The 21,424-nt window shown below is 54.9% G+C and overlaps 3 protein-coding genes across 3 annotated transcripts; all 3 read left to right on the top strand.

Moving 5' to 3' along the window:
• Window positions 1-232: 232 nt before the first annotated feature.
• ZBTB22 (zinc finger and BTB domain containing 22) lies at window positions 233-2,829 on the top strand. Its single transcript, XM_080937993.1, has 2 exons — window positions 233-311; window positions 854-2,829. The coding sequence occupies exon 2, from the start codon at window positions 920-922 to the stop codon at window positions 2,822-2,824; it is 1,905 nt and encodes a 634-aa protein (XP_080794119.1). The 5' UTR covers window positions 233-311; window positions 854-919; the 3' UTR covers window positions 2,825-2,829.
• A 744-nt stretch (window positions 2,830-3,573) lies between these two features.
• Window positions 3,574-11,849, top strand: TAPBP (TAP binding protein). Its single transcript, XM_080937996.1, has 8 exons — window positions 3,574-3,704; window positions 3,844-4,014; window positions 4,214-4,474; window positions 8,029-8,427; window positions 8,618-8,959; window positions 9,034-9,123; window positions 9,230-9,306; window positions 10,878-11,849. The coding sequence occupies exons 1-8, from the start codon at window positions 3,578-3,580 to the stop codon at window positions 10,887-10,889; spliced, it is 1,479 nt and encodes a 492-aa protein (XP_080794122.1). The 5' UTR covers window positions 3,574-3,577; the 3' UTR covers window positions 10,890-11,849.
• A 644-nt stretch (window positions 11,850-12,493) lies between these two features.
• On the top strand, window positions 12,494-20,988 carry RGL2 (ral guanine nucleotide dissociation stimulator like 2). Its single transcript, XM_080937988.1, has 18 exons — window positions 12,494-12,620; window positions 12,823-13,019; window positions 14,334-14,417; window positions 14,629-14,807; window positions 14,910-14,960; window positions 15,045-15,342; window positions 15,594-15,845; window positions 15,929-16,032; window positions 16,113-16,197; window positions 16,785-16,853; window positions 16,961-17,035; window positions 17,904-17,936; window positions 18,069-18,190; window positions 18,407-18,502; window positions 18,592-18,703; window positions 18,787-19,080; window positions 20,189-20,303; window positions 20,403-20,988. The coding sequence occupies exons 2-18, from the start codon at window positions 12,864-12,866 to the stop codon at window positions 20,612-20,614; spliced, it is 2,337 nt and encodes a 778-aa protein (XP_080794114.1). The 5' UTR covers window positions 12,494-12,620; window positions 12,823-12,863; the 3' UTR covers window positions 20,615-20,988.
• Window positions 20,989-21,424: the final 436 nt, after the last annotated feature.

Genomic DNA, 21,424 nt, shown 5'->3' with positions numbered 1-21,424 from the left:
AAGGTAGGCTTGTAGGATTAAAGGGGAAAGAAAGCTTCGGCCAAATTAATTCCTCAGTCCTCAGCCGCAGAGGGGACCTGGTACCTTTAAGACCAAATGAAGAGCTGGTTCTTTAAAGGAAAAGTGTCGGTGTCGGTTGAATTTAGCCCAGCGGCACAGGAGGGGTGCTGGCTTGCGCCTTTAAGGTCGCTGGTCCGGGAGGCGGAGTGGAGGCGGAGGGCGGAGGGAGTCGGCACAAGATGGCGGCGGGAGGGGCTGGGGCTGCGGCTCTGGTCGCCGAGTGAGGGGGGGGCCCGGGGGCGTGCGGCCAGGTAAGCATGGGGCGCGCATGGCTGGGGGCCTTCCTCAGGCAGGGGAACAGTCCAAGAGTGCGACTGGGGAAAAGTGGGGGGCGGAGTTCGGGGGGCGGGGGCAAACACGAGGCGGGGTCGGGGATCTAGGGGGCGGAGCCATGGAGGGTCCTGAAGGGGCGGGGTCGGGGAATTAAGTGGGGGCTGTAGGGGGAGGAGCTTGAGAACTTGTGGAGGACACCCCTTCACCCCAAAGAAATTGGTAAGTAACACCAAGGAGGGGCGTTTTTTGAAAGGCTCTAGGCATCTGTAGACTAGGATAGACACCCATTCCCTGAGAATCCCCTATTTTCTGACCTAGGAAAAAGTACTAAACTTGGAATACTTTCTTTGCTAGAGCTGCGGTTTGATTGGTGTACTTGGATGTTTTACTTAATAATTCTGAGCCTCAGTTGCCCCATCTGTGCCATGGGGTTAACAGTTGTACCTTTCTCAGTGTTTTGTTTCTTTAAATGTGATGGTCTATGTCTTTTCAAAATGCTATTCTTTTTTTTTCCTCCTAGAGACCCCCCCGGCCGCCCTCCTCTTTCCTTTGTTCCTGTGGCTGGGGGGGTATCTCCTTCCACAACATGGAGCCATCTCCTCTGTCACCTAGTGGGGCCACACTCCCACTGCCTCTGTCACTGGCTCCACCGCCACTGCCGGCAGCTGCAGTGGTCCATGTGTCCTTCCCTGAGGTGACCAGTGCCCTCCTGGAGTCCCTCAACCAGCAGAGGCTCCAGGGTCAACTCTGCGATGTGTCCATCCGCGTGCAGGGACGGGAGTTCCGTGCTCACAGGGCTGTCTTGGCCGCCTCTTCTCCTTACTTTCATGACCAGGTCCTACTCAAAGGCATGACTTCCATCTCACTGCCAAGCGTCATGGACCCAGGTGCTTTTGAGACTGTCCTGGCCTCGGCGTACACTGGCCGCCTCAGCATGGCGGCTGCGGACATTGTGAACTTTCTCACCGTGGGGTCGGTCCTCCAGATGTGGCACATTGTGGATAAGTGCACTGAACTCCTTCGGGAGGGCCGATCCTCAGCCACTACTGCCACTGTCGCTACTGCTGCAGCCCCCTCTGTCTCTGTCCCTTGTGCCGGTGTCCCCTCAGGGAGCGGGGGCACTGTCGCCCCTGCCACCGTAGGCTCTGTACGTTCCCATACCTCCAGCCGGGCCAGTGAGAACCAGTCTCCCAGTAGTAGCAACTACTTCAGCCCCCGGGAGTCTGCTGATTTCTCCTCTTCCTCCCAAGATGCATTTGTGGCCTCAGCGGCGGGTAGTGGGAACCGTCGAGATGGTGGCCCTGTGTTCCCAGGGCCTGTGGTTGGCAGTGCGGGTACCACCTCCGGGAAGTTGCTGCTGGAGGCCGACGAGCTTTGTGATGACGGTGGGGATGGGAGAGGGGCAGTGGCCCCGGGGGCCGGGCTCCGGAGGCCTAACTGCATGCCTACCAGTGCCGTGCCACAGAAACATTGGGTGTATGGGAAGCGACCTAGAAATTGCCCTGCACCAGCATCTCTGGTCCACCAAGACCCTGATCTAGAGGATGAGGAAGAGGAGGAAGATCTGGTATTGACTTGTGAGGATGACGAGGATGAAGAACTGGGGGGTGGCTCTGGAGTTCCTGCAGGGGGGGAACCTGAGGCTACCCTTAGTATCAGTGACGTTCGGACCTTGACCGAGCCTGCAGACAAGGGGGAGGAACAGGTCAACTTCTGTGAATCCTCCAATGACTTTGGCCCCTATGAGGGTGGGGGCGCTGCAGCAGGGCTTGATGACTCCGGAGGCCCCACCCCTTCCTCCTATGGCCTCGCCCACCCTCCACGACCCCTCCTTCCGTTGGATGTGCCGGGCAACCAGATCTTGGTTTTCCCATCCTCCTCTTCACAGGCTCCAGGCCAGCCACCTGGGAACGCAGCAGAACACGGGGCAGTAACCCTAGGGGGCACCTCTGCGGTGGGGCTGGGCATACCTGGTGGCTCTGGTGGGGCTCCTGGAGGGGTGGGCAACAGCGAAGGGAATAAGATCTTTCTGTGCCACTGTGGGAAGGCCTTCTCACACAAGAGTATGCGCGACCGGCACGTGAATATGCATCTCAACCTGCGACCCTTTGACTGCCCGGTGTGCAACAAGAAGTTCAAGATGAAACACCACCTGACCGAGCACATGAAGACTCACACAGGCCTCAAGCCCTACGAATGCAGTGTCTGCGCCAAGAAGTTCATGTGGCGGGACAGTTTCATGCGTCACCGGGGACACTGTGAGCGCCGGCACCGAATGGGCGCAGGCGGGGCCGGATCGGGACCTGGACCTGGACCTGGGGCACCTGCGGGGCCAGCATTGCAACCCAAGAGGGAGTCTTCCGCAGTGGGTGGGGGCAGTGGCGATGAGGCAAATTCGGCCACACCCCCATCCCATAGGCGTGTCTGGTCCCCACCCAGCGTGCACAAAGTGGAGATGGATTTCAGTGGGGGTGGAGGAGCAGCACACTGAAGGGCAGGCAGTTGGGGAGCTTAGTCTAAGGGCAACGTGGCTCCCGGGGTTTTCCCACCAAACCGTCTTCCCTTATCTCTGTGGACTTTTGTATATATTCTAGAGAAGGGCATAGGTTGCACCATCACCAGCCCCTTCCTCGATATCTCTGGAACTAAGCCGTTTTGTTTTGTTTTTTCCTTCTCCCTTGAGCACACCAGAGCCCCACCTTCACGGAGTAGTGCCAACACGGTGGGGGAATGGAAAAGGGACCTTTTGAGCATCCTGGAGTCACAGGGCCAACAGTCAGGTTGTGCTAGTTTGTGCCTGAAGTCTGTGTTTGTGTTGTGGGACGAAGCCTTTGATTCTTAACAATTGTCCTTTCTCCTCTTGAAAGATGCGCCCCTTATTTCTGTACTATCTCACTCTTGCCATGGGGATCCCAAATTGGGTTGTCATGAAAGTGGGTGGAGACAAGGAGTGAGCCGCGTTAACAGTGATTAAATATTTATTGGTCACTTCACTTGGCTTCCCAACACCCCTCTGTTTGCTGGGACCTGATACAGGTCGGGGGACGTGGGAGTCTGGTTCTAAGGGAGGTGGCGCTGAGACGGCGCAGCCGGAGGGCGGAGCCTTAGCTGCTAAAGAGCTCAAACTCCGTCCGGTGATCTACGGGGGTGGGTGCAGGGCGAGGAGGGGGGAGACCGGGTTTCGAGATCTCGGTTTGGCCCTTGTGGGCTGCGTTCCTCCAACGCGCAGTCACGCCCTCACCTGATGAGAGCGGGGAATTTCCAGTTCTTCACCCTGGGGGAAAATGAAAGTGAAAGAGGCAAGAAGAGACTTGGTAAGGGCGATCGCGGCACCATGAAGCCACTGTCTCTGCTCGTCGCTGTGGCACTGGGTGAGCGGACCCCATTTCTTCTATTTAGAAAAGGACACACTGGGAAGGAGAGGGAGGTGGTCCCATCGCAGGTCTGAAGGGGCGGGCAGGTCGCCGGACACCCTGTGGCCGCCTGGTCACCGGAGCCCCTCTCCCCCAGGCCTGGCGAACGTGGTCTCGGCTGGACCAGAGACCATTGAATGCTGGTTCGTGGAGGATGCAGGTGGGGGTGGCCTGTCCAAGAAACCTGCCACATTGTTACTGCGCCATGGACCCAGGGGGCCGCCGCCTCGGCCAGATCTTGACCCTAAGCTATACTTCAAGGTGGATGGTGAGTCTTCGGGACTCGCCTGTATCTGTCACTTCCTCTTAGCTCACATAGGGACCCTGGGCCTTAGTTTTCCCCTTTGTAAATTAAGTTTGGATGCTCTCTAAGTCGCTCTCTACTTTGTTAGCTTGTGCCTTCCGGCCTGTATATAGTGAGCACATTTCAAGCCAGTGCGACCGGTACACCCTTTTCGGTTCCGCAGACCCGGCGGGAATGCTCCTGGCTGCCTTCAGGCGGTATCCTGCAAGCGCCTCCGCCCCACACTGCGAGATGAGTCGGTTCATCCCGTTCCCCGCCTCGGCGAAGTGGGCTAGAGGTCTGATTCCGCAGCAGAACTGCCCGCGGGCCCTGGACGGGGATTGGCTGCTGGTCAGCGTATCCAGCACTGCCTTCCGCCTCTCCAGCCTGCTGCGGTCACAGCCGGAGCCTCAGCGGGAGCCTGTCTTCATCACCATGGCAACAGGTAGCCACGCAGAGGAGCGGGAAGCGGGAGATGGTTGGGTGGTTTTTAAGGGTCTGTCTAGATCGGCCAGTTCGTCAACTTGCCGAGAAGTTTGAATAGGTCATTTATCCAATTGGGGGTGGGGGGGGGAGGAGAGGGAGGAGAGTTAGTGTTGTGTGTGTAGTTTTTTTTTTTTGTTGTTGTTGTTAAGGGAAGGAGTTGGTTAGACTATCTTCACTTTTCATTGTAGGCGGAGAGTAAAATCGAAACCTGTGGTTTTGGGGCGGGGCTTTGTAGAGGGGTTGGGGAGGTGGTCTGGTGTCGGTTTCCAGATACCAGAGTTTGAGAAGCTCACAGTTAGAAGTCAGGTTTCAAAAATCACACTTCGAGTCTCTTCAAAACCCTCTAGAGCTTGGCGACAATCAGCCCAGCAAGGAACCTCTTCCTAAGGCCGTCGGCCTCAGTGTCCTCTAGTGAGTGGGCAGAAGGGACACACAGAGATTCTCCTGCAAAGGCCACCCTCTCACTAAGTGCAGCTTGAGTTCCCAGAGGTCCACCACTTTTCGTGCTGGACAGAGCAAGCGGGTGTCCGTGGGCAGATACGCAGAAATGGGGAAGACCTGTCTTGAATGTCTATGAGCTTCTGCTCTTCTCTCTGACACCCTCTGACACCACCTATTCACCGGCTTTCCCCATTTCTGGTGTTTTTATGCAAATACTCTCACCAAACCGGAGACCGTTGTCTTCATCATTTGAAATCTCCTAAGGGGGACAGTCTGAAACCCTCAGCTCTCCCCACACCCCCACTCTTAGCTCCACCCTGTGTAGGCCCATTGTGGGGACAGTAGCTCTCTGGAGAGAACCAGTCGTCACACTGCTGGTCTACATGTGGGATGGTGGTAGTGACCACAGCCTTTGCCCTATGGGTCTGCTTTTTCCAACTGTAAAAAGAAGGATCTATTTCCCAAGCTACTTTTCTCTGTGGCCGTGAATTAAGGCGCTGTGCTATCCAATAAATGTTATTAGCACCAAGAGAAAGTTAGGACCCCAGGTTCCCAGATGAAGCTGCAGACAACGAACACACTGAACGTCTGGGCATGTGAGTCACAGTGTACAGGGTGGCCCTGTGTGCTCAGTGACAGTCCTGTGTGGCCTCCGCAGGGCAGGCGTGCGTGGCTCAGTGACTGTAGTGAGTTACTTGCAACGTCAGTTTTGTTTGTGTGTGTGTCTGTGTATGGGTCCATACATTGAATGTAGCTGCCCAGGAAAGCCAGAAGAGGTTGTTGGACCCTCTGGAGCTGGGTTACAGGTGGTTTTGAGCCGTGTGGCACCGGTGCTGGGTCCGAACTTGGATCCTCAGTAATGCAGTGTGTGGTTTAAAGTGCTGAGTCACCTCTCTAGGCCCTTGTTTGGGCTCCTAGAGTGCTCCGGGCCAGAGCTGATTCTCAGGAGACCCCTTCTCATACACTCTTGGGCAAAATCAAGTTGCTTTGTCCTGTCTTCCTTATCAGGTCACTTCTGCTTGATTAGAAACTCAGGAAAACAGGGGTAGATGGCTCATCGGTTAAGAGGACTGGCTGACCTTTCAGAAGGTCTGGGTTCAATTCCTGGCACCTACATGGCAGCTCACAGGTGTAACTCCAGTCTCGGGAGCTGGCGCTCACCCACAGACATGCCACAGCCGAGGAGCTGCCTAACCAGTGCCAAGTCTACCTTCCTTAATAGTTAGTGCATACAGTACTTAGTTCTAACCACTCTTCAGAAACATGTCCTAGGCAGGCTGTACCTGAAGTATATACACATAGACAAATACAAATATGCAACATCAAAAAGGGGGTCAAGGATTGGAAGGAGTGGAACAGATTTGGTTAGCTAGGGGCATTAAATGGCATAACCTTCACTGCAGCCTTGGCAGCTCAGTAATTGGTGTAGCTGGTCTTTGTTACTTTGTGTGTTCTTCTTTTTCCCACCCTTTATGCCCTGGGTTTTACTCCCTATGACTAGATAGGAGAGAGAGAGAGAGATCTCTGAATCTAATTTCTTTTTGTTGCTTCTTTGAGCATGACTAACAAATTGCAACCAAACCCCCTGAATGGCCAACAGCCTGCTCCTCCTAGCGGGGTGTGTGTGTCCTAGTGTTTATTTACTCTCAGAAAAGTTCCCATAATTCCAAGCAAGCATCACACAATCACAGAAACTATCCGAAGCTGGCCAAACCACACCTCTGCTAGAGCACAAAGGCCGACTGTCGGCTGCCACAGACACACAGCCAGTCTGAAGCAGCCCTTAAGAGACCAAAATCAGGCTGGAGAGATGGCTCAGTGGTTAGAGCACTGACTGCTCTTCCAGAGGTCCTGAGTTCAATTCCCAGCAACCACATGGTGGCTCACAGCCATCTGTAACGGGATTCTGGTGTGTCTGAAGACAGAGACAGTGATAAATCTTAAAAAAAATTAAAAAAAAAAAAGAGACCCAAATCCCAGAATTCCCACTATGGTACAGTTCTTCCTATGGCTTCCCGTTACTCATTTTTGTTTTTGAGACTGGGTCTCAGGCAGGCTTGTCTGGAAGTCATGTCAACCCTCCTGCCAGAGTGTCCCATGTGCCAGGGTTACCAGTGTGAACCACTAAGTCCAGTTTCTGTTTCTGCTTTGGAGACTGGGGGGTGGGGCTGAGGTGTAGCCCAGTGGTAGGCGCATTGCCTGCTGTGTGTGACAGTCAGCACTGGATGCTCAGGCCTGTAATCCCAGCACCTGAGAGGCAGGGACAGGAGCTTCAGGACATCCCTGATAGCTGTGTCTCCCTGATGGACTGTTTCTCAATGACAGGTGCTTGTTCCCATGCACAAGGCCTTAGGGTCAGCCCTTAGCATGGCAGCAGTAGTCACCCTCCCCACACACACACAGGAAAGAAGGGAGGCTGAGATGAGATAACTTATCTATTAGTTCCAGACTAGATTAGCTTGCACAGTGAGTTTCAAGATATCCTGGGCCAGAGTGAGTCTTGTGTTTAAAGAGAGAGTGAGAGAGAGAAGGTGTGTGTGTGTGTGTGTGTGTGTGTGGTAGTGGTAGAAAGATGGCCCAGCAGTTAAGAGCTTCTTCACAAGAGAGAGAGAGAGAGAGAGAGAGAGAGAGAGAAGGTGTGTGTGTGTGTGTGTGTGTGTGTGTGGTCGTGGTAGAAAGATGGCCCAGCAGTTAAGAGCTTCTTCACAAGAGGTGGTCCTAGTGTAGTAACTCTAATTCTAGGGGATCTAGTGCCCTCTGCTGGCCTCCCTTGGTGCTGCACACACGGTGCACTTAACATCTTTGGGGGTGCAGGTGGAAATACTCATAAGCATACAATTTTAAACTTAAAAAAGTGTGTCCTTAGATCCTAGCCATCTATAGAATTTGAGAATTGCAGTTGGCAGTGTGTTCAGTACAGAATATCCAGGGCTGTGACCCCCTTCCCCCATCACCTTGATTTACCCCTCATAGTATTATAAATGAACGTGTCTCTGAATCGTGCGTAAACTGGAGCTTGGGCCCTCAGCTCTGCCTCTCCATTTCCTTTCTTTCCACTCTCCCAACGCCCAGTGGTGCTGACCGTCCTGACTCATAACCCTGCCCCTCGAATCCAACTGGGAAAGGATGCAGTGCTGGACCTGCGCTTTGCCTACGCGCCCACCGCTCTGGAAGATGCTCCTTCTCTGGCCCCAGGTCCTCCTCCCTTTGGGCTGGAGTGGCGGCGCCAGCACAAGGGGAAGGGTTACCTGCTGCTGGCTGCAACTCCCGGGCTGGCTGAGAAGATGCCACCAGCCCAAGAAAAGGCTGTAGCATTTGCTGCTTGGGATGACGATGAGCCCTGGGGCCCGTGGACTGGGAATGGGACCTTCTGGCTGCCAGCAGTGAAGCCTTCTCAGGAGGGCGTCTACCTGGCTACTGTACACCTGCCCTATCTGCAAGGACAGGTCTCCCTGGAGCTGACTGTGCACAGTGAGTCGGGAGCACCGTGGCGGGGGGAGGGATGATAACGAAGATACTTGGGAGTCGTAGGGATCTGAAAGCTTCAACGTGGGGTTCTTGTGGAGTACTAATGGGACAGAGCACCCCAATAATAGCAGGGAAGCAACAAGATGAACTGAGGGGGGTGGATTCCCTCAGTTTCCTTTTCTCTTTTCTTCAGAGCCCCCCAGAGTGTCTCTAACACCAGCACCCCTTGTGTGGGCTGCCCCAGGAGAGGCACCCCCAGAACTGCTCTGTCTTGTGTCTCACTTCTACCCTGAGGAGGGCCTGAAGGTGGAATGGGAGCTCAGAAATGGCCCAGAAGGAAGTTCTAGAAAGGCTGAGGGGAAGACATGGCTCTCCACCACCCGCCACCATTCTGATGGCTCTGTCAGCCAGTCTGGGCACCTGCAGCTACCCCCAATCACTGCCAAACAACACGGTGTGCACTATGCTTGCCGGGTCCACCACCCTAGCCTGCCGGCATCGGGGCGCAGTGCTGAAGTCACCCTGGAGGTGGCAGGTAATCACTTGGAGAACCTCTCAATCAGGGGGAGCCTCAGGAAACACCAAGCTGACTTGACTTCTGTTTGCTAGGCTTCTCTGGGCCCTCAGTAGAGGACGGCATAGGCCTGTTCCTGTCTGCTTTTCTCCTCCTGGGCCTCTTCAAGGCACTAGGCTGGATGGGTAAGTGTGAGGCCTGCTCCCACAGGACATACCCTGCCCACTCTGAAGTCTCACCCACCCCTCCCTTCCTCAGGCTTGCCCATGTCTCACCACTCTTTCCCCATAGCTGCCTACCTGACCATTCCTGAAGTCTCAAAGGAGAAGGCCACAGCTTCCAGCCTGACCACTCCCAGAGACTCGAAGGTAACAGTGCCCCGTTGCTGGGGCTTTACCTGCTCCTGATGGTTATTCCTGGGAGGGACGATGGCTGCCGTGGCAGGTGTAGACTTTACACACACCTGGTCTCAATCCCTCCTCATCCTCAGCATGGTTCACCTCAGACTATCTGACCTGGATCTGTTTCCTTGGGAGTAGTGATTTTTAAAAATTACTCAGGCGGTTCTGTCCATTGAAGATGTAGGCCACACATTAGTAGCTACATTAGAGGGGGAGAAGAAAAAAAAAAAAAAGCCGAGTGCACAACACTTCAGAGGCCGGGCAGAATCTTGAGTTCTCAGCTGCTACCCAGAAACCCTGGCTCACGGGGGAGAGAGTAAAATGAAACAGGCAAAATTTAATCATACATTTTATTAAATTTTTGTTGATATGGGTCTCATGTAGCTCAGGCTGCCCTCAAACTTGCTATATATTTGAGGATAACACCCCCCAACACACACACACTCCCACTTTGGTTTCTCCGTGTAGCCCCTGCTGTCCCGGAACTCGCTCTGTAGACCACGCTGGCCAAAGGCACAGATGTGCCCGCCTCTTTCTTAGGATTAAAACCATGTGCCACCACTGCCAGCTTTTTGAGGGTGATCTTAAAATCCGTCCTCCTCCCGCCTCCACTTCCCAGATGCTAGATCTAAAGGGCCTCACCACCCAGGTACTGAGCCTTTGTAACTTTCACAAGTTACATTTATTTGTGTGGGGCTGTGCATGCCACAGCATGTGTGGAGGTCAAAACTCCTGCCCTACGGGTCTTGGGGGATCAGAATGGCAAGTACCTTCCCCCCCCTGAGACCATCTTTATTCCTCTTTAAGATTTTCTCCTATGTGTGCGTATGAATGTATTACTATAATTGGTTGGAGGTCAGAGGATAACTCCTGGGAACCAGTTTTCTCCTACAGCCTTGTAGGATCCTGGATCAAATTCAAACCAGCAATTGATTCTGCCTGCTGAGCTTCTCACCAGCTTAAGTTCTTATTTTTAAACTGCAGAGGACAATTGGAATTTACTAGAGTAAATAAAGTGGGGCCCTATCAAAGCAGAGGACAATTGGAATTTACGAGAGTAAATAAAGTGGGGCCCCATCAAAGCAGAGGACAATTGGAATTTACGAGAGTAAATAAAGTGGGGCCCCATCAAAGCAGAGGACAATTGGAATTTACGAGAGTAAATAAAGTGGGGCCCTATCAAAGCATGAGAACCTCGGACAGAGGCTGTTTCGGAGGGAAACTCCCCTCAGGATGGAAGAACAGTGGCCAGGGAGACCACTCTGCAGCCTACAAGTCTGAATCTTACCTCTCCAGACAATTTAAACCTGTAAACAACTTAGAGTTATAAAGCTCAGGGCACAGCCCAGGGGTGGGGTTGACTCAGCTGACCCATGGGGTCTTCTAGAAGACTCAGGAGCTAGGACATAGGACTATGTCTGGCAGGTGGGAAATGCCAGCCCCCTCCTGCTCCCATGCCTGTAACTATGAGGATGTTTCTAGATTAACCAAGAGGAACTCTCCTAACACATTAAATTCCCCACTTCCCTCTCTTGCAGAAGTCACAGTAAAGCTTTCGTCGGCGGAAGCTGCCTTCCTCATCTCTGGCCCAAATGATTTCAGGAGCTCCTGCCCCAGAACAACATCCCTCATGTCCTCTTCTCTCTCCAGTGGCTCGGATTGGTGTTTTGTTTTTTTTTAATTAACTTCTTTGTTTTGTGTTCTTGTTTTTAGACAAGGTCTCTGTATGTAATTTTGGCTAGCTGGCTTGGACCTGCACCAAGCCAACCAGGCTGGCCTCAAGGTCCCAGAGATCCACCTGTCTCTCTGCCTCCAGAGTAACAAATGACAATGGACATGCTTATAGGGTTTTTTGTTTTGTTTTTTTTTTTTTTTTAAGACAAATCTAGCATTCTTAACATCCCGAGGCAGTGTTTCTCAAACTTTTTGGTTCTAGTACATCTTTAAAATGACCAAGAAGCCCAACGAGTTTCTGTCATGTGTGCTACAGCTATTGGAATCGAACAAAAAAGTTAAAATGAGAAAAAAAGTGAGGCTTAGTAGGTCAAGACCCCTAAGTCCATCGGGAATACCTGACATTTACATTAGGATTCACAACAGTAGCAAAACCAGTTAGGGAGTAGCAATGAAAATAACTTTACAACTTGAGGAACCGCGTCAAAGGGTTGTAACATTGGAAAGGTTGAGAACCACTGCTCAGGGAATTAAGGACGATAAGACCTCATAGCATTTTAGCGTTCTAGGTACCTCGGGGACAGCCTACAACAGTAATCTAGAGACGAAGGGTCCATGTGTCTCCCATGGCAGACTAATGCGTACCTCTCCAGCCCTCCATTCATACTACAGCGTTTCCTTTGCCTGGTCCACCTTAGCCATCTCGGGGGCCCCAGGCCTGGTGAGCCTCGTCCTTTCACGAGTGTCCCCCATGTTGTCCCCTGGCTGTACTTAAGGGATGGCCGTGCTCTCCTGTTTGCCGGGCCTCGTGAGCCAATAAAGTCTTTAAGAGTTAACATGCCGGCCTTTCATTCTCCTATTTCCAAGCACAGCCAATCTCCTAGTAACTCTGGGCCCTTGCCATTACCGGGTCTTCCCGTACGCGGGGTGACGACACAGCCACCGTAGGAACTGCGTGCACTGTGAGAACCGGACGCCCGGAGCGACGGACCAAAATGGAACCGGAAGCGCCGCGGCGCCGTTCTAGTTGGCTTCCGCTCCCCCCACCGTGAGTGGGCGGGCATAAGGGCGGCTCGGAAAACCTGGCGCGGATTTACTCCGTCGCATTCGTGCTGGCGTGGGCGGTGTCATTCTGGGGCTGCTGTAACGGGGTCGCGCCCTCAGTAGGTCGCTTTCCTCGCGAGTTGCATCTCTGCTCTTGTTAGAGAAAGTGACTTAAAACCCCGTGCTTGCCCTCCCGTGGAGGCTCGCGACAGGACCCTGATCTCCAGTCTATTTGTGCTGGGAGACATGGGCTTCAGAATCCCCAAGTAGCGTTGTAGGGGACAGTGGAGTGGGGCACCTGGAGCCTGCGTCCCAGCCCCTGGCATCCAGCTCCCCTAGTCGGTCGCCCTGGCTCCTGTCCTCACTTCCTTCCCTTTTTGGCTCCTGCTGTCGGGCGGACACGGGGAGGGGGGAAGCGGAAAGGGCGGGAGGGCCCGGGAGCCCGGCCGGGTGCAGGAGGGGGGCATCGCGGAAAAGCCGGGGAGGGGACTCGGTAAAGGGCCAGAGACGGAGGAGAACTGAGGCCTGGGACCCGCGCGCAGCCCCTCACCCTTCCCGAGCAGGTCAGAGCCGGAGCACCGGGTGACCCTGCCCATTCCGCACTAGTTATGCCCCTAACCCCCAGCACGCACCGAGGGCTCGGGTTTCCCACTCCGGTATCTCCTCCTCCCCCAGCCTTCCTGAGGGACTCCCACCCAGGTCCCTTCTAGCCCGACTCCCCCACGCCCGTCTGACTCCACCCCAATCCCACCCGTCTCTCCCCAGGCGCCCCCATGGCCCGACCCCGCTGATTCCTTCTCTCGGCCATGCTCCCGCGGCCCCTGCGGCTGCTTTTGGACACGAGCCCCCCTGGGGGAGTCGTGCTGAGCAGCTTCCGGAGCCGGGACCCCGAAGAGGGTGGGGACCCAGGTGGCCGGGCCGTGGGCGGGGGGCAGGAGGAAGAGGATGAGGAAGAAGAAGAGGTGAGACGCAGGTGGCGGGAGGCAGGGCATTAAATATTTCTGAGACTCTCCTTTTGGTGTCTCTGGGTCCCTCGATCTCTTCCTCCCAACCTCACTCACACCCCGCCACGCTCTCTCTGGATATCTGTCCCCTGGCTGCGGGTCCTGGTCTCTCTGAAGTTGGCCCTGTCCGTCTGACTCGGAACTCGCCCGCAGGAACCTGCTGAGTTCCTGCCTGGAATGTCTGACTGGCAGGCAGCCTGACTGTGCCTGCGGGGCCCAGGCCCTCTTTGCCCGTACCTGCCTCAGACGGCTGCCACTGGGCAGTTGTGTCTTGGTCCCTGTCTCTCGTTTTTTTTTTTTTTTTCCTTGTTTGACTGGGAGGGGTTTGTTTCCACAGTAACCAGCTCCTCACACTCTAGGATTGGGGAGGGAGGGGAGGGAACCCTCAGATTTCGCCGCCTCTTCCCCACCCCCTGGTGCTTAATAGAGGCAGCAAGCCAAGAAAGAGGTTCTGGCACCTGGAGACACGTCCCGGGATAGGTAGAGCGTGGTCATCTTCGTCCTTAGAGAATAATAGTCGTGACCAGCAGCAGGATTTAGGGCTTCAGGAGGGTCCAGAAGTTAGAATCCGAGCCCGAGGACCCAGACTCCTGGGCCCCGACATTGGTAAAGTTAGGGTGACTGGCAAGGCTGGTTTTTCGGGATCGGTCGGGGGAGGGGCTAGGGCCACATGACTTTGAGTCTACCGCTCCCCCCCCCCCCATCATCCCTACTTCCCCTTCTTCTTGTAACTGGGATTGGAGCCGCCACCTTCAAGGGGTCCTGAGATTGAGTGGAAGCTGTATTGGGGATGGGGAAAGGGAGTCTCTGCGGAAAGACTAAATTTGGGTTCCTCTGGTTCTGTCGGGGAGGGCGGGTCTAGTGAAAACCTGAAGTTTCAGCTTCTCTCTGCTTCAGGTCTCTCTGCCTTTGGCTTTGTGCTTCTTCGGGCGCTCTGCTCATGACTTTGCACCCCACTTTTCTGCTGTGTTGGGCTCAGCTGTGGGTGCAAGGGGATTTGGGGGTGACCAGAAGAGGGGTTCCTGCATTCAGTTGAAACTCCCACTCCAACCTCTTCTATTCCACCCAGCTCTGAGGTGGCTAGGGGGGGCTGTCTGAGCCCCGGGGTGGGGTAGACCTGGGGTCACCAGTACCCTCTACCCCTCGCACGCGCTGGTATTGTCCCCCGCCATCACAGGTGAGGGAGGGGTGCAGAGGGAGGAGCAGGGCCTGGGGACAATGGCTGGGGACTGGAGGTGCTGCGGAACTCACTTCCTCTTCTTGCTCCTTCAGGCTTCTCTGTCAGTGTGGGACGAGGAGGAGGATGGCGCGACCTTTACTGTCACAAGCCGCCAGTATAGGCCTCTTGATCCCTTGGTGAGATCACGACTTTGAGGTCTTGCCTTTTTTTTTTTTTTTTTTTTGCCAGAGCACTAGGTTGGAGGTCTGGTGGTACTCTTGTGTGATTTAAGCCATTTCTGAACCGTGGCAAAAAAAAAAAAAAAAAAAAAAAAAAAGAGCTAGACCTGGAGTATCCCAGATTCAGCAGTGAGACTGGGATTGATGAGAGGCGCTCCTTGTTCTCCAGGCTCCCTTGCCGCCCCCTCGCTCCTCCCGACGGCTCCGCGCTGGTACTCTGGAGGCCCTGGTCAGACACCTCTTGGATGCCAGGACGTCAGGGGCCGACGTGACGTTCACTCCAGCCTTGCTGGCCACACACCGGGCCTTCACCTCCACTCCAGCCCTGTTTGGGCTTGTGGCTGACAGGTCAGGGGCCCAGGGTGAGGAGGCTCCTGGATTCCCTCTGAGCAACTCCCAGCACCAGGGGGGCTGAAAAAGCTGCAAGGTAGACCCTCTCCTAATCCCCAGGCTGGAAGCCCTCGAATCGCATCCTCCAGGCGAGCTAGAGAGGACCACAGGGTGAGTGACCCTGTCTCAACTTCAATCCCCACAAGAGGGAGCTGAGGCTGACCTCTGACCCCTGGCTGGTTCCCCTTCTCTCAGGGTAGCCATGTCTGTACTCTCAACCTGGCTGGCCTCTCACCCTGAGGATTTTGGCTCTGAGGTCAAGGGTCAACTTGACCGGCTTGAGAGCTTCTTGCTTCGGACAGGGTATGCAGCCCGGGAGGGTGTTGTGGGGGGCAGTGCTGACCTCATCCGAAACCTCCGGGCCCGGGTGGACCCTCGGGCCCCCGACCTTCCTAAGCCCCTGGCCCTTCCTGGCGATTCCCCTGCTGACCCCACGGATGTCCTGGTGTTCCTCGCTGACCACTTGGCCGAACAGCTGACCCTGCTAGATGCGGTGAGACCTTGACCTTTGACCCCACGTTCTCTGACCCCCTCACTAACCTCTCCTTGGCTCCAGATCCTTTTCTTGCTTCCAATCTCTTCCTTCCGTCTGCTTCTCTGACCCTTCTCTTTCCTTCGCCCCTTGGCTGTTCCCCTTGAACTCTGACCCCACTGGTCCCTGGCTACTTAAGAGCCTCAGATCCCTGATACTGGAAACTTGCCTGGCTTGACTCTAAATTGTAACCTCTGACTTCTGCCCTGCAGGAGCTGTTTCTCAATCTGATCCCCTCTCAGTGTCTGGGAGGCCTATGGGGTCACAGAGACCGGCCAGGACACTCTCACCTCTGCCCGTCTGTCCGAGCTACAGTCACACAGTTCAACAAGGTGGCGAGGGCGGTAGTTAGCTCTGTCCTGGGGGCCACCTCAATTGGAGAGGGGCCGAGAGAGGTGACCGTGAGGCCACTCCGACCTCCACAGAGGGCCCGGCTCCTGGAGAAGTGGATCCGTGTGGCTGAGGTGAGAGAAAACAGCCTTGCTGGCTGGGGACTCTTTCATGGAGTGGGGAGGGACCCTAGAGCCTTGACTCCGTGTCCTCACAGGAGTGCCGCCTGCTTCGGAACTTCTCCTCCGTGTATGCTGTTGTGTCTGCTCTGCAGTCCAGCCCCATCCACAGGCTCCGGGCAGCCTGGGGGGAGACAACCAGGTAGGAGGAGGGAAGGTGCCGGAGGCCTGGGTGTGGAAGCTTCCCAGGCCTGCGCTCAGGGCCCTGTTCTTCCTCTCTAGGGACAGCCTCAGAGTCTTTTCCAGCCTGTGTCAGATTTTCTCAGAGGAGGATAATTATTCCCAGAGCAGAGAGCTCCTCATGCAGGTGAGGGCAGTCTTGCTTTCCCCAGCCTCCACACCTGCTCCCTCCTCCCCTGCTCACTCCTCCCCTTCTCCCTCTTCTCCTGTCCCCTCCTTCTCTTCTCCCTCCTCTCCTCCCCTGCTTCCTCCTCCCCTGCTCATCCCTCCCGTTCTCCCTCCTCCCCTGTTCCCTCCTCCCCTCCTCCCTCTTCTCCTATTCCCTCCTCCTCTTCTCCCTCCTCTCCTTCTCCCCCCTCCCCTGCTTCCTCCTCCCCTTCTCCCTCCTCCCCTGCTTCCTCCTCCCCTGCTCATTCCTCCCCTTCTCCCTCCTCCCCTGTTCCCTCCTCCCCTCCTCCCTCTTCTCCTGTTCCCTCCTCTTCTCCCTCCTCTCCTTCTCCCTCTTCCCCTGCTTCCTCCTCCCCTTCTCCCTCACCCCCTTCTCCCTCCTCCCCTGTTCCCTCCTCCCCTCCTCCCTCTTCTCCTGTTCCCTCCTCCTCTTCTCCCTCCTCTCCTTCTCCCTCCTCCCCTGCTTCCTCCTCCCCTTCTCCCTCACCCCCTGCTCCCTCCTCCCCTGCTCCTTCCTCCCCATCACCTTTGCTTTGTCACCACTAGGAAGTGAAGCTGCAGCCCCCTGTGGAGCCACACTCCAAGAAGACCCCAAGGTCTGGCTCCAGGGGTGGGGTGAGTGCTCAGTGGGGCTGGGAAGGGGCGGCTTACCTGTGAGATGAATGACTGTTGTGTCTGAAGGGAAGGTGAGAAGGGCTCACATCCCGGATCTCTGCCTGCAGGGTGTGGTTCCGTATCTGGGAACCTTCCTGAAGGATCTCGTGATGCTGGATGCAGCCTCCAAGGATGAGCTGGAGGTCAGTGTATGTATGTGTGTGTGTGTGTGTGTGTATGTGTCTACCCTGGGTAGTTCAACATGTATACCTCAGGATCAGAGAGGCTGAAGGCAGGAGGAAGAGTGCAGGCTCTGGAGTCAGGTTCTGTTACCATGGGAAGTAGTTCAGCCTCTGTACACCATTGGGCTGTGTATGTCCGACTGTATGCACATCCGACTGTATGCACATCCACCTGTTAGTGGGAGAGGTTTATTCGTATTTGTCAAGTGCTTACAGCAGGTTGGAAACATCAGCACAAACAGTTTATTAAATACACAAAGACTGAGTAGCTGGTCGTGTGAGTGACTCCATGGCACGTTCAAGACCCTGGGTTCCATCCCCAGTGTAGTAAAGAGAATGAAACGCTGAGGTTTCCAGAAAGTTCCTTGTCCCGCTGTGAGCTCCATTTCTCATCTAGAAGCTAGATGCTCTCTGTCAGCGTCAAGTGGAGGGGCATTGCCTGTGGTCTCAGCACTCGGGAGGCAGAGGCAGGCTGGTCTCTGCCTGGTCTACGTTGTTTATTAAAGATTTAGTTTGCCCAGCCTGGTGACACACACCTTTAATCTCTGCACTCAGGATGCAGAGGTGGGGGGGTGGTGCAGATCTCTATGCTTTCAAGGCTAGCCTGATCTACATAGTGAGTTCTAGGCCAGTCAAGGCTACACAGTGAGACCATCTCAAAAACAAAGGATCAAGTCAAGATGGGTTTAGGTCTGAGATGTGACTGTGAGGAAGAGGAGGGATCGGAAGACGCAGTCCAAGTAGCTGGTGCACTGGCTGTGTTTGGGGAAGGAGGGGTGTTCTCTCTGAGCAGGATTAGCCCTTTATCCCTCCCCTACTGCCCTTGCAGAATGGCTACATCAATTTCGACAAGCGGAGGAAGGTGAGGGGAGTCTGAGAGGGACGGGGGCGGGGCTGGGGTGGATCTCCCTCTCTGTGTCCCAGGAAGGGGGAGAGGGAAGTGAAGTCAGGGGCCCTGAGTTTTGGCTCCTGCAGTCTGAGGGCTCCTTCCCAGGAGTTTGCTGTCCTCTCCGAGCTGCTGCGTCTTCAGAACGAATGTCGTGGCTATGACCTCCGACCTAACCCTGACATCCAGCAATGGCTCCAGGGCCTGCAGCCATTGACTGAAGCTCAGAGGTGACTGGCTGTGTCTGGGTGGTTGGGTTCTAGGACTCTGGGATGGGTGTGTGTGTGCACATGTGTTCGAGAGCGTATGTGCATGTGTGAATGTGTGTGTGCATGTGTTTGTGTGTGAGTGTGTGCATGGGTACTTGTGAGCGTGTGTGTGTGTGTGTGTGTGTATGTGTGTGTTGGTGGCACGTCCTGACCTCTGCCCATGGCTATCCTGTCCAGTCACTGTGTGTCCTGTGAAGTGGAGCCACCCGGTACCAGCGACTCCCCTGCTGCAAGGATGCTTCGGCCAGCACTGGTCATCACACAATGGACAGAGTGAGGACATCACTGGCTGCTGGGAGCCGGTTTCCTGGGGACTTGACGACCCCCCCCCCCCGTCATTGTCTAACTTCTTCCCTCTGCAGAGTTCTGGGCTCTGTTGGAGGCCCCAGTCCGCTTGTGTCCTGGGATCGGCCCAGTGTGGGGGGAGATGAGGTGCCTGGGACCCCGGCTCCTCTGCTGACTCGCCTCGCCCAGGTGAGCCTGCACTCGCCTCTGAGCACGCGAGGACCTTTCTCTTCTGCCTCCCTCCGGTCGTGACCTCACCTGTTTGCCCCTAGCACGTGAAGTGGCCATCCGTCTCATCTCTGGACTCTGCCCTGGAAAGCAGCCCCTCCCTACACAGCCCTGCTGACCCCGGCCACCTCTCTCCTCCAGCCTCCTCCCCTAGGCCTTCTCGAGGCCATCGGCGCTCCGCCTCCTGTGGGTCTCCGTTGAGTGGGGGCACAGGAGAGGGGGCCTCTAGGACTGCTGGATATGGGGGCGGGGTATCTGGGCCAGGGTCCTCTGATTGCCGAATCATCCGAGTCCAGATGGAGCTGGGGGAGGACGGCAGCGTCTACAAGAGCATCCTGGTGAGGGAGCCCGGGGCTGGGCAGGGTGGGAAGAACCTCACCTTATTAGGCATTAGTCTTGGGTTTGGGTAGCCAGAAGGACTCAACTGTAGCTTCTGTGGGACTCAGGTACTTGTTTGATGTTGGTGGCAACTGTGCATTAGCAGGCCACACCCTGAGTTTTCAGGAACTGTATTACATGTTCAAAGTCAACAGTTTTCCCACAGGGAAGCAGCCTTGTTGCCCTAGGAACCATGTGGGCTGGCTGACAGGACACTGGCAGCTACTACATTAGGTTTCTTGTTTAATTTTTTTTTTTGTTATATATATGTACACTGTAACTGTCTTCAGACACACCAGAAGAAGGCATCAGATCCCATTACAGATGGTTGTAAGCCACCATGTGATTGCTGGGATTTGAACTCAGGACCTCTGGAAGAGGTCTTAACCTTAGTCAGTACTCTTAACCTCTGAGCCATCTCTCCTGCTTAATTTTTTTTTTTTAATCTTAGTTTTTGAGACTGGATTTCTCTGTGTAGTCCTGGCTATCCAGGAGCTCACTCTGTAGACCAGGCTGGCCTTGATCTCAGAGATCCACCTGCTTCTGCCTCCCAATTGCTGGGATGAAAGGCGTGTGCCACCACACACCTGGCTCTTATTTATTTTAAAGTATTAGACGGACTGGAGAGATGGCTCAGTGGTTAAGAGCACTGACTGCTCTTCCTGAGGTCCTGAGTTCAAATCCCAGCAACCACATGGTGGCTCACAACCATCTGTAATGAGATCCAATGCCCTCCTCTAGTGTGTCTGAAGACAGCTACAGTGTACTCATATATAATAAATAAATCTTGAATAAAAAAATAAAGTATTAGATGCAGGTGACCTGTTTTGGTTGGGCTAAAAGGACAGGAAACAAGTCATCATGGCATATTTATTGTCCACCCCCTCCCCCCTGGCCTCCCAAGACAGGATTTCTCTGTGTAGCCCTGTCTGTCCTAGAACTCACTCTGTAGAACAGGCTGGCCTCGAACTCAGAGATCCACCTGCTTCTGCCTCCCAAGTGCTGGGATCAAAGGTGTGAGCCACCACTGCCCAGCTTGCTTATTGTTCTGTTGGTCTCTCCTGCAAGGTGACAAGCCAGGACAAGGCTCCAAGTGTCATTAGCCGTGTCCTTAAGAAAAACAATCGTGATTCTGCTGTGGCTTCAGAGTTTGAGCTGGTGCAGCTGCTACCAGGGGAGCGAGGTGAGCAGGCTGGAGGGAGGGCACACGGAGGGCGGCGCTCGCTCATAGCTGGCACTCGTGGGAGGACTGAGTGCTTCCTTCCCACTCTGGAACCCACAGAGCTGACCATCCCACACTCAGCTAACGTCTTCTACGCCATGGATGGTGCATCTCACGACTTCCTCCTGCGGCAGCGGAGAAGACCCTCTGCGGCCACCTCGGGTTCCCACAGCGGCCCCTCTGCCTCAGGAACTCCTCCGAGTGAGGGAGGAGGGGGCTCCTTTCCCAGGATCAAGGCCACGGGGAGGAAGATTGCTCGGGCACTGTTCTGAGGATGAAGTCCTGTTGGTTTACATCGCAACTCATACCAGGAGTGAGCAGCCACGAGCGGTGGCCATTGCATTAAGAGCAGAAATTCTGAAAGGTGGCCAGCCACCCTGGGACAGTGAAGTCACCTGTTTACGAAACCGCTGAGAAAGCCAGCCCCGTGGGACTGGTGATCGACCTGCATATAGCTTCCTTCTCTGGGGAATGTGGTGCATCTGTGCTGCGAAGAGCATTATCCACTACAGCCTGTGAAGGGCCAAGGGAAGGCCTAGAGGCTGAGCCAGGGCATAGGGCAGTGACAAGACGCTCTGTTTGGGGGTCTCTTGTCCCACTCTGGGGGTTCTCGCCACTGTGACACTAATAAACCAAGACACTACCTGAGTCCTGTCCCCACCCTTCAGTGTGCGGAGCTGGGTAGTGAGAGGAGTGGGTGCTCAGACCACGGTGCCATCCTTGGATCCAAGGACAAGATGGTGAGAGGTAACCCAGCGATCCCTTCACTCCTGGTTCCTTAGACATTCCTGTTTCTCTTGTCAAAGGCCCTAAGCAGCTGGGGCTCCCGAATGACAGTGATCCCCGTGGACTTCTCTCAAGGCAGATTTATACAGGAAATAGCTTAGGACAAAGAAACCAAAGAACAACTTTGTGGAGGTGGTGAAGGAATTGTCAGATTGGTTAAAGGTTACATTCTAGCCAATCCTAAGAAGACAGAGGGGAAAACCAGGTGCTCACAGGGAGTGACCGAGTGACTCTGTTATATCTTGGGCTCTCAGGCCATGTCTCCAAGTTACACCAACCAAGTTAAGGGAAGCCAA

This window comes from Micromys minutus (genome assembly GCF_963924665.1).
Source record: "Micromys minutus genome assembly, chromosome: 25".
Lineage (NCBI taxonomy): Eukaryota > Metazoa > Chordata > Mammalia > Rodentia > Muridae > Micromys > Micromys minutus.
Note: the sequence above shows the minus strand (reverse complement) of the source record. Positions and strands in the feature narration are given on the sequence as shown.

Bases quoted from the DNA above. Each gene is read 5' to 3' on its own strand.
- ZBTB22 (XM_080937993.1), top strand. From the start codon at position 920: ATGGAGCCATCTCCTCTGTCACCTAGTGGGGCCACACTCCCACTGCCT.
- TAPBP (XM_080937996.1), top strand. From the start codon at position 3,578: ATGAGAGCGGGGAATTTCCAGTTCTTCACCCTGGGGGAAAATGAAAGT. The intron at 8,960-9,033 runs GTAATCACTTGG...TCTGTTTGCTAG, and splicing joins AGTCACCCTGGAGGTGGCAG to GCTTCTCTGGGCCCTCAGTA. The intron at 9,124-9,229 runs GTAAGTGTGAGG...CTTTCCCCATAG, and splicing joins CAAGGCACTAGGCTGGATGG to CTGCCTACCTGACCATTCCT.
- RGL2 (XM_080937988.1), top strand. From the start codon at position 12,864: ATGCTCCCGCGGCCCCTGCGGCTGCTTTTGGACACGAGCCCCCCTGGG. The intron at 14,808-14,909 runs GTCAGGGGCCCA...CCTAATCCCCAG, and splicing joins TTTGGGCTTGTGGCTGACAG to GCTGGAAGCCCTCGAATCGC. The intron at 14,961-15,044 runs GTGAGTGACCCT...CCCTTCTCTCAG, and splicing joins GAGCTAGAGAGGACCACAGG to GGTAGCCATGTCTGTACTCT.